The following is an 11,522-nucleotide window of genomic DNA, read 5'->3' as shown; positions in this document are numbered from 1 at the left end:
AGAGGAGCACGTTGGTGTCTGAGGAGAAGGATCTAAAGGCAAGGGAAGCAGATAACAAAGAATAAACCTTATAGGACAGAGGGAGAGAGAGAAAACTTTGACTTCCAGAACATGGAGCGGTTAACGAGGAGATGGAATTGCAGTGTGTCATTAAAACCAGAGCAGACGTGGTACCCAGGCTTCTCAAAGTCTCTCATTCCTTTCTCTTGAGGAGCAGAACTGAGCTGGTGTCTGCACTAACTGCTATTCCCTGAATTCAGATTTATTGGTTGCTTTGATCTAAGAATTCACCAGACTCAGAAGTTTTATTCCTTGTGCTTGACTGTTCCCAAGACTTCCAGTGGTTCCAACTTTATTGCAAGTTTCACAATATTTGATGTTTTCCGTAAAAGTTCAGCTCCAGAGTTCTAGGATTACAAGAAAATCCTTATTTAAAATTGTTCCTGCTCTTCAAAATTGGAAGCAGGGAGCACGTGAAAGCATAATCGTTACATTTGAAAGGGAAAAACCAAGAAGGCAAACAACTGCACTTTTTCATATTATTCTTAATCTGTTCAAATTATTTGTTGAGGGTCTGGCTTATGATTTATTTGCTGTTTGATACTGAAAACTGATGTGCTCGGTGGTGGTGTTTGTTGGTTTTTTTTTTTTTCCTTGTGACCACCCAGAATCTCTTTATCTGCTCTGGAAAGAGGCCTCCAGTGTCATCGACCAGATGTTTCTTACCTATACTGACTTTTTTTTTCTGCGTGGTGTCAAAATGTTTGATGCTTCAGCCAGCAGGACAGTGTCAGGGTCAGAGATTAGGTTGTGTACACTGTTCAGCCTCAGGGTTTTTTGGGCTGCGGGCGGTTGTTTTTTTTTGTGGCAGCTTGCGCTACCTGAACTCTGCTACTCCTGTTCATGTTGAATGAAAAACATGGAGATATCCGGAGTATTCCCTCTGAGGAGGCGGCTGTGGGGCTGTTTGTTAGGGATGTGTTGTGAACCAACCAAATCGCGAGTGGCTGGCAGGTGCTGTGTCGTGCGGCACCTTCGGTGTTCAGACGGTGAGAAATTAGCCTTGAGTAGTCCCAGCACATAAACAGGAGCAGAAAGTTGTGTTGTTAGAAAAGGAAACATGTCCTGTGCCAGGTATGCGCCTGAGGAGCCAAACAGCTCCTCCTCCACAACCCTCCTCAGTTGGGGTTTGTTTTTCGGCAGTTCATCCTTGTGATTTTGGTCCCTTTCCCTCACCTCTTCTCTACCTCCTGTTTCCACAGATCTGGTGGCTGGATCCAGAACTGACGTATGGCAACGCCAAGCCGTTCGTCTTCACGCAGGGCCACTCGGTGTGTAACCGGTCGTTCTTCCCCTGCTTTGACACGCCGGCCGTGAAGTGCACCTACTCCGCGACCGTCAAGGTGAGCGACCAACTGGATGTACGTGGCTCACGGAGCTGCTGTCAGCTTGTGAAGGCAGTTGCGTTGTGTGTGGGTAGGTGATAGAACACATTTGTTGGGATGCTTTGTGTTACGAAAAACCCCCAGGATTTTTAAGATCATGTTGTGGTTCTTGGAACAGAATTTCTGTTGCCTGTGATGCTTGGGTTTTTCCCTCTCTGTACTCAGCGTTGTAAGAGTGACCATGAAATGGGTAATATGAAAGAGGCAATTTGGCTGGTCACTTCCAGTAGTGGTTGCTTAACTGTATTTTATCATTTTTTGAAAGGAAAAAATCCAAGTTTTAGGAAAACAGCATCAACTAATGTTACATTTTGTGTAGATGAAGTAATTTGATATGTGGGCTGTCACGGGCAGCTGCCATAAGAAGCCATGCAATACAGGAGGAGCAATATTTTTGGTTGGTATGTTTTCACAGGCTGGGCAGATTGCGGTATAAAAACCTCACCGAAATATTAGACTTTGTGTTATCTAAATGCTTGTTTTTCAAGGACATCCTTCTAGGCATAGATGAAAAACCCAGAGCTCTGCGGTGTAGTCATTCAGCTGTGGTCAGCTGAAGAGCTGACGTGTATGATGTTGGTCTTCCAGGCCCCTGCCGGCATACAGGTGTTGATGAGTGCCACCCAAAGCACCTACCTAGAAGAGGAAGGGCTGTATCAGTTCTACATGGAATATCCAGTTCCTGCCTACCTAGTGGCCCTGGTGGCAGGAGACCTAATACATGCAGACATAGGTCCAAGGTAAGATTTTCAGGGAGAAGATCTGCTTTTTGTCGCTGCGTGGTGCTTCAAGTCATAAGTGGTAAATACTCTGAGTCGTGGATAAGGGAACCGTTGGGGCCATGAGCTGTGAGCGTCCAGAGTTTGAGGGTTAGCTGGGTGTAGCGAACTGCATGGCACTGCACTGGCAAATGTATTTTCCTCTTTCAGAAATGTTGCTTATTGTCCCCTGTAGTCATTACGGCTGCTTGCCCCGTTGCTTTAAGGTGACTCAAGGGATCTTGGATTATCTTTTGTCTTGTATCCATTGAGCATTAGCCTGAAGAAGGCCTGAGTCTGATGTGAGACTTAGCACTTATCATACATGGAAGTGTGGTGAGAAGCCAGGCTGTTTTTTCTAAGAGATAATTCAGTTTGCTGAAGTATCAGCTGATGTTTTCTGTTTTCTGACAGGAGTAGAGTGTGGGCAGAGCCTTGCCTGCTGCCAACAGCCATCAGCAAGCTTTCTGGCATGGTTGAGCGCTGGTTGACTGCTGCAGAGAGTCTGTATGGCCCATATATATGGGGAAGGTGAGTTTAATAAGTCTCCCAGGAATGTGTAATGGGAACAACATAAAACAGTCTTGAGATATTACCGTGCTTTCTCCCTACGCTAGCAATAGCAGGACAAATGAGCCTCTCAACTGGCAGCACTGTGGTAGCTGGAAACAAACTCTGGAGTTTTGTTTCTGCAAGTGGCAGGGAGGAGCAGGGAGGCACGGTGGTGTTTTGCCTGGTACGGTAGGCAGAACTGCGGGTTTCTGAACAGTGGATCTTCCCTGAGGAGTGAAGGTTTTTCATACTGTAGTGTTTTATGATGCATGTCCAACATCAGGCCAGACAACATTTAAAATGGATGGCAGTTTTAATTACTTATCTTACTTACTTTACATATGGTGCTTGATATGTGGTACATTTATTGTGGTGTGCCTGAGGATGCTGAAAACCTGACCCAGTACAGACTCACTAGGAGTCCAAGTCCCGAAAACCAGCATTAATGGTTTCTGAAGTTAAGCTTGACTATGTATTAAAGGAGAGTGTTTTTGAGAGAGTGCTTTCATTCTTTGGATGGGAGAAAAAGTTTACAAAGGCTTCCTGTACTTCTTTGCTAAAGGTAAGAAAGAAGAACGTGGTGGTGTTGTTAACTTGCAGAATGTTGCTTGAAATAATCTGACAGCATGGCCCAGTGTGCCAGTGCTGATAATTGGTGGAGAAACTTAAAAACCAAACCAGGTAGTATTGTTACATCCTGAAGCAGACAGACTAGAGTCATTTTGCTGACACTGCAGGCTCACCAAATTAATCCATGAGCCCCTCTCTTTCCTGTGAGCCTCTGGGGACTCCACACTGTGTACATGGTAGGGTGTGCAGAGTATAATTAGTGGTTCTGGCTCTCAGATCTACGACTTGTGATGGGTTTGTGTGTGTGAAGGGGGCGTGATGCTTCTGGGAAGTGCTGGATTTGCTGCACATGGAAAGGCCATCTAGTCAACAATAAACTCTGTGATCCCCTGATCAGAATTATGCACCACTGGTCTAGAAAGTTTATTCCTGAAGTCACAAAAAAGTCTCAGAAGACCCTTCCCTAAAGAAAAATTTGTTATTGTGTGTCTTTGGAAATAGCTGTAATTTACCTGTCTCCTTTCTTCTCTCTCCCTAATTTCAGATACGACATTGTTTTTCTTCCTCCATCCTTCCCTATTGTTGCCATGGAAAACCCATGCCTGACCTTCATCATCTCTTCCATTCTGGAGAGCGATGAGTTTTTGATCATTGACGTCATCCATGAAGTTGCCCACAGCTGGTTTGGAAACGCGGTCACCAATGCTACGTGGGAGGAGATGTGGCTGAGTGAGGGGCTAGCCACATATGCACAGCGCCGGATCACCACGGAGACCTATGGTATAGATGCAGAAATATTTCTCCTTATGCTGTGTCTAACCAATAACTGGGAGTTGGCTGCGGAGAATATTTGCTTTGGGAGCTGATAAGTCTGTAGAGAGCTGTGGGTTTTTTATTTCTGGAATACACACGGCCCTAGACTTTGCGCTGAATGTCTTGGATGTTTAGTGTCTGACGCTGAGTGAGGTGTGTGAGCACAGCGTGGTGAGGACATTTGTAGGAACTGCGGAACTACTGTGGGTACCAGGCAGGTGTTCGTACATCAGAACAAGGTGAGCAGAGGATGCTTCAGAGAAGGGTGCAAGAAATGTTGTCATGGTTACATTCTGAAATGACTCTGTGCTGAACAAGCCTCTTTCTAACCCTGGTCAGTTAGTAGGTACCTGCTGTTGGAAAGAATGATGGCAATATAACTTAGGAAAAAAAAAAGTAGCCATTTGCATAGCTGTCTTTATTTGCTTGAGGCTTCCTGTAGGATTGTACAACCCTGCCTCTGCTTCCCTCTGAAGTTCACAGGTCAGTTGTACGGGACTGTCTTTAGAATATGTAAGTTGTAAATAATTCCTCTTGCTTTTCAGTTAAATTGGATTTTTATGGAAGTGAATGATGGGAACATACACCTCTCCACTCTGTGCTGTTATGTTCTTAAGAGCCTGTACCTTGTGTATTCTCACACATCCGCTGTAAACGGATCTTGGAAAAATTCCTAGGCGTCTGGGCAGCGAGAGCGTTCAGGAGGATGCGTTTGTTTTTATTAATGTATATTGGTTTTGGAGATGAGCTGATGATCACGAAGTTCAAGGAAAGAAGAGCGCTCAGCTCATATGGAGATGTTACAATGTGAATCATATGTCTTTGAAAGCTGGTTTACATCGGGTAATTCTCACGGGCTAGGGCTGTTCTTAGAAGTCATCTTCTGTCACATGAATAGGTTGGAAGATACTGACCTGTTCTCTCTCCCTTCTTACTCTGTCCCTCTGACAGAGGACAAGGTCCTTCCTGGTTTTGGTCTATTCTGTTGGAATTTAGGACTGGTTGTTTCGAGAAGCAATTGTTCAGGAAACTAAGAAATGCTTTTCCCTGTGCCATGCTGTAGTAACCTCTTTTTGCTTTCTGTTTTGTTACTAAGACAAACCTCTGATCTAAATCTTGTCATTTCTGACATAATTTGTGGAGTGTCTTTAAAAGGCGTCTTTGTAATGACATTGTTTAGATAAATTGGGAGTCCACTGACTACCACACCTCGTGGATCTTGCTTAATCCTCCTCCCCATAGCTTGAAGTCATTTCCTTTAACATTATCCTGCTGCTTGCTTGCCCCTGTGAAGCCCAACCACCCCTTTCTCCGCCAGCACACCACGCCTTTCTCTCTTCCAAGTATACCCTGCTGCTTAATTCTCATTTTGCTTCTGTCATATCCCTGTGTACCTACATGGAGACTCTGAGATTGTGTATGCGTAACAAGCCCTGTGGTTGAAGATTTAGCAAAGAAACAAGTGTTAAGAGTGCTGGATGTTAAGTATCTTCTGAATCTGAAAACCATTTTCCATGGCTTTTTACACTGCGAGGGCAGAGGAAAGATCTTGACGTGCCAGTGTGATACAGCTAGTTTGGCTTGAGAGCGTGGAGCACTCCACACTGCAGTTAGAAGAGAGAGTAGCCCACTTGATTGCAGCTGTAACAGAAGTCCTAATGGGTGGAAGGTGAAAACTGTACGATACAATGTGGGTAGGATGCTAGATAAAGCTTAAAAAAGATCCTCTGGATCTGTAATATATCAACTAAATCTAATCCTTTTATATTTCCACCCAAGAGGTGATACTCGCTTAGTAATACCCTTGGCACCGAATATGGAATTGTGTGTCTGCACTTCTACTAGGGACATTACTTTTCTGTAGCACTTGATTGCGTCTTGAAAGTCAGCTGTACCGTACTTACTCCAACGCTGCTCTGCTTATCTTGCAAGAACTGGTAAGATGATGTCAGTGATGCAAACCTTAGCACGGTTTTTGTGCTGTTTTGTTTTCAGTTCAGCCCGAGGTGTAATCGGGGCGAGTAAATGCACAGGTTTAGGTTCTGAGTTTCATTTCAAATCACAAGGGCTTTTTGCACTCAAGTTCCTTTGCCGTTACGTTACTATGGCTCTGTCTTGCTCTCCCTGTGTCTTTTACACCTTCGGTAGCTTTTGTTTTGTACCTGTGCTAGTTCTGCACACCTCAAGCATTGCTGGTTGTTTTCCCACAACAAATTTGTTTGTTTCTGGTGCAGGAGCTGCCTTCACGTGTTTGGAGACTGCGTTCCGCCTGGATGCTCTCCACAGACAGATGAAGCTCCTCGGAGAAGACAACCCGGTCAGCAAGCTGCAGGTTAAACTGGAGCCAGGTATTGCTTTTGGCTGAAGCTGCTGTACAGAAAATTTCTGTATATCAGTGCTGGAATATAGACCAAAAAAGACCAATTTTTACATATCCTTCATAAAAAGAGAGGAAAAAAGAAATATTGGTTTGTAAATAAGGAAACTTGCCTTGAAGTTTTCTTCAAAGTTGGCTTAACTCATCTTTATAAATATTGTACTGTTTAAAAACAGAACAGACTCACTGTGTAGAAACAGTGTGGAAAACTGCCTTGAAAGCTGTGTGGTTTTGAGCTTCTGAATATGTAAAAATAACGTAGTTTATAGTGAAAATATTTGGAAACATCAAATAAAAACCTGTGCTATTAAATATTCCTCTTGCAATGTGTTCGTGTAAGAACTACATCTCTGCATAAGCATGCAGAGAAATATGGCTCTGGCTCTGCTGGCAGGTGAGCTGTGCAGGGGCTGTTGGTTACCCCCGAGCCAGATGCACGTCTGCACGCCAGCGTCCTGTCTTCTTCACTGATAGTTCCCTAGTTCTGTCGTCACCACTGGAGGTGTGAAGCAGTCTTCAGTCTAGATGATGTTCATTCAGTGATTTCTGATTTGAAGTGACTTGTTCTATTAGGAATTAATATTTAGCTTACCATCGCTGCTCTCCCATCCCCCAGCCTGTGCATTTGGACTGCTTCTGTTTAATTTACTGCCCTGAATTAACTGCACTGACAGCAGGCTTGTTTTGTTTGTAAGTGGCTGCATCTCCATGCGGTGATCTCTAAGGGGTCCGTATATTTAGAAGGGTTGGAAATTAGTGTCCTCATTACACCATCTTAGAGCATTTGTTGTCTTCTCCTTTCAGGTGTCAATCCTAGTAATTTAATGAACCTCTTCACCTATGAGAAAGGCTACTGCTTTGTTTACTACCTGTCCCAGCTCTGTGGTGACCCAAGACATTTTGACTCCTTCCTAAGAGTGAGTATGAATAAGCACGTGTTTCTCTTGAGACTGAGAGCTGCTTCCCTCCACCCCCCCACTTTTTGCTGCATGTGTGTCTTTTCATCTCCTCTTCCCAGCCCACCCATCCCCATTCCATCTTTGTCCTATCTGTAGTTACACAGGTATGACTTTAATCCATAGTCTGTCACTGAATCATGCAGCGACCACGTGTGTTCTGACGTTTCACTAGTGTCAGGTACGAGGAAACCTTCCTGCCCTCGATGTGTTAAAGCATCTGCCGTCTGTATCAGGAAAAAACCCTGCACTCAGCTTCACTGAATTTGCAGCTACCTGATTGTTTTTCTTGTTATGGTGCTTTACTCATTGGAGGAGGGAGAATATTTTACTTGCTGATTTTTATCTTCTTCTTAAATCTTCCAAATACTTGTTCTCACTCTTCCTTTTTTATTGCTTGCAGTGGTTCTACATCAAAAGGAAGTGGTCTTTCTCCTAACAGTAATTTATCCTTTTCATTGTTTCAGGCCTACATTGAGAAGTACAAATTTACCAGCGTTGTGGCTCAGGATCTTCTGGATTCCTTCCTGAATTTTTTTCCAGAGCTGAAAGAGCAATGTGTTGAGAGCAAAGCAGGTAGGATGTTTACTTAATTAACTGTAAACGCTGTGGGAAATCTGCATGGTAAACTTTGTGCTGGCTTGGAGGATGCGTAAGAAGATCCTGAGGCAAACAAAGCCCTTTGGCAACAGCCAGATGTTTGTGATAGCGGTTGTGGTGATTTATGGTTACTGCCTCCACGTTGGAGAATTAGAACATCTTAAATGGCTGACAATTTTGGCATTCATCAGCTGAGTGGCCCTCAGATAACTTTTTCATTAACTCATCTTTTGCACTGCAGACAGAATGACCAGTGTATGTGAGATTTACACATGCTGAAATGGCAAGAAAAAGGTGAACATACTTTGAAATTTCATCTCTTTTAATTACAGAAAACATGCTTTGAGAACTGTAACTTTTCTGAAGGTCTTATCCATGTATATAGAATCTCTTCCATAATGTTTTACCCTGTTTATAGCTGTTGGTGGGTTTATGAAAGGTCTGTAATCTATTAGGTGCTTATTAGCTTAATTAATTAAGGAAATGAGACTGATGTTATCCTGCTCTGTGTTCATCCTTGCAAGTAATTACTGAACCCACTGGTCAGTTTAAGCTAGACGGGCAGTGGGGTACAGCTCTTCAGGATACTAAGGATTCCTACGGGCTTTGTGGAGGGATGTAGATGAGTGATCCTACCGTGGGAAGAGCTGCAGCATGAGCTCAGCAGTTGTTTTATTTGGCCCACTGGTGGGCTGATGAGTTAACCACAGCATGGGCTAACTTTTGCCCTGCTAATATTCAGGGGAGGCAGGAGAGAGGAGTTTTAGGGTGGGTGGTGTGGAATGGGAAGTATTGCCAAGGGTTAGAAAAGTGCTGAGGTGGTAAAGGGTCAGGAGGAAGAGCTCTGTTGGAAGCCAGGCCCTGCTAGCTTTGATGCTTGTGGAGAAACTTTTTTTTGTGTTTAGTTATTGATTATATATGTAACTTTTAAACTCCTTGTTCTTAATAGTGGGTAGGGGGGGCTTAGTCAGCCCTCTCGCCTTTTTTTTATGAAGCAGATTTTCCCTATATTCTTCAGTCTTCCTCAAAATTTTGAGAGACATGCACGCACAAAAAAATCTTATATTAGACCATAGTTTGATGACAGATCCTCGTTAGCCTGACTAAAGCTTGGAGCCTGGCTGTCCTAAGAGCACGTGTGTTGCTTGTGCTTTACTCACTGCAGCGCTGAGCTGTAGAAGACTCATGGTTAAATCCGGCAGAGGTGTTGGCACTCTTCAGACGTCGCGTTGCCTAGCCTGATGAGACTGCTAAGGCTGTATGTCACTGTAACTGTAGGTTGATTTGCTGTTGTTAGAACCTCTCTCAGCTGTGCTAAAAGCAATCCTGAAACTTGAGGTAGCCAAGTCACCTGCAGACACCCCTGCTTGACATTTTTGGTGCTCCTCATTCCAGGACTGGAGTTTGAACGTTGGCTCAATGCTACAGGACCTCCGTTAGCTGAGCCAGACTTATCTCAGGGATCCAGTCTGACCAGACCGGTGGAGACTCTCTTCAAACTCTGGACCACAGAGCCTCTGGACTCTGTTGCTGCTGCCAGCAGTGTTGACCTCACTAAATGGAGAACGTTCCAAACAGTGCTTTTCTTGGACAGGTTGCTAGATGGGTCACCGCTGCCACATGGTAAGTACTCTGTCAGGAAAGGTATCTCTGGAAGGGTGAATTTAGAATCCTAAAGAACTTCACCCCTCGCTGACCTTGTTGTTCATGTAAAGGCAGGTTGGATGGGGCTTTCAGCAGCCTGATTTAGTGGAGGGTGTCCCTGCCCACGGCAGGGGGGTTGGACTAGATGATCTTTAAGGTCCCTTCCAACCCAAACCATTCTGTGATTCTATGATTTTATGATTCGTTATTCTCTACTCCCAGGTATTTCAAAACGGGTCATAGTTCTTTCTCTGTGCTCTCTTCAGAGGTGATAAAAAAGCTTTCGGAATGTTACTCCTCTCAGCTGGACTCCATGAATGCAGAAATCCGCATCCGCTGGTTGCAGATTGTAGTCCGAAATGACTATTATCCAGACCTTTACAAAGTCCGTCGCTTCTTGGAAAACCAGGTACTAACTGCTGGATTAAAATCACTGCACCTCTCAGTGCATGAGACATGTGCATGAGACATGCGACGTGAAAGACCTTGGAACTTCTGCTTCCTGGCCAAGTGTAGACCAGGTGTGTTGCGAAGGGGCCGAGCATGGCTCACCTGTTAGCGGGCGGGGAGGAATGGGCAGATGTCATCTGAAGTGCCTAAGGATTGTCTCTGCTTTTCTAGCCTAACTCAATACCCTTGTCCCAGCTCTGCCCGGTGCAGTTTTTGTGTTGCTTTGTAGCAGCCCTGGATTTTCCAGACCAGAAATTTTCACATTACTAAATCATGTGGTGGTTTGAATATTTACACTTCAAACGAGGCTAGGGCTCATTGAATTCCTTTCAGTAGTTTGTATTGTGCAGGAGTAAAAGGTTAATGCATGTGTTTGCTGTAGCCTCTTCTTGGCCTTTTAAAAGTAGTTCTGTTATTTGTGGAAGTAGTTCTGTCTTAGACAGCAGGTTTTTTTAATCAGCATTCATAAAAATCTTTGTGCTAAACTTATGTAGGGTAGGCTTGGCTGTCTTCTGAAGCAACGTGTTGCTTGTCTCCAGGCTGAAGTCATTCAGGGCTGCTGGAGCATAACTGTAGGAGAGCTGAGCCTCTTGACTTTTACTGAAGTGATATTATCCAGTTTTCCTTTTTTGCAGATGTCTCGGATGTACACAATTCCACTTTATGAGGACCTTTGCACTGGCACCCTCAAGTCTTTTGCCTTAGAAATTTTTTACCAGACCCAAAACCAGCTGCACCCCAATTTGCGGAAAACCATCCAACAGATCTTATCACAGGGCTTGAATCCGCTTCCTGCCATAGACACTACAGCAGTCACTGCAGACACACCAGCGATGGTGCTTGAGGACAAAGTCTCAGAGGCCACAAACGGTGCCATTTCACTCAGGGATGTTAATGTGTCTGCTTAGATCACCAGCTCATGCCAGCCATGACGCTTGAAAACGGGGACAGGAACAGAGGAGATACCCAGTGTCGCCTCCTTTCCCTCCGCCCTGCCGCTGCAGTGTGTTGTTCTAACTGGATTTCTTTCCAGAAACACAAAGCAAATGTGCCTTCAAGTATCCAGCGTGTGACACTGCCAGGTTTCAGAGATCTCCTTCGGCTGTGGGATGGGTGTTTTGATTCAGTTTATACTGGGCAGGGACTCCTGGGCAGTAGCTGCTTCATGGAAAGTGGATAATTCCCTTTCCTGAGGCTCTTCTGGATGGTTTCTCCAAGTTTGTTGGTTAGTGGTTTGGGTGTTTTGTTTTTTTGGTCTGAGGCCGCTGAGACGTGTCTTACTTGCTGTTGCTGGGGAGTATATGTGAGTCAAGCTGCCGTTATCCTGATATTTGGGTGGAAATTCTGCAAAGGAGAG

The 11,522-nt window shown here is 44.5% G+C and overlaps 1 protein-coding gene across 1 annotated transcript; it reads left to right on the top strand.

The window, feature by feature from the left end:
* Positions 1-1,203: 1,203 nt before the first annotated feature.
* On the top strand, positions 1,204-11,073 carry RNPEPL1 (arginyl aminopeptidase (aminopeptidase B)-like 1; the record flags this gene model as incomplete). The annotated part of the gene is made up of 10 exons (XM_010156233.1): positions 1,204-1,403; positions 2,034-2,185; positions 2,618-2,734; positions 3,870-4,105; positions 6,373-6,486; positions 7,320-7,432; positions 7,939-8,047; positions 9,467-9,694; positions 9,982-10,124; positions 10,801-11,073. Coding segments are annotated over 10 exons (1,685 nt in total), but the record flags the coding sequence as incomplete, so codon positions are not given.
* Between the last annotated feature and the right edge of the window lie 449 nt (positions 11,074-11,522).

This window comes from Eurypyga helias, unplaced genomic scaffold (assembly GCF_000690775.1).
Source record: "Eurypyga helias isolate BGI_N326 unplaced genomic scaffold, ASM69077v1 scaffold18787, whole genome shotgun sequence".
Lineage (NCBI taxonomy): Eukaryota > Metazoa > Chordata > Aves > Eurypygiformes > Eurypygidae > Eurypyga > Eurypyga helias.
The sequence above is the reverse complement of the archived record's forward strand: the minus strand, read 5'-3'. Positions and strand labels throughout refer to the sequence as shown.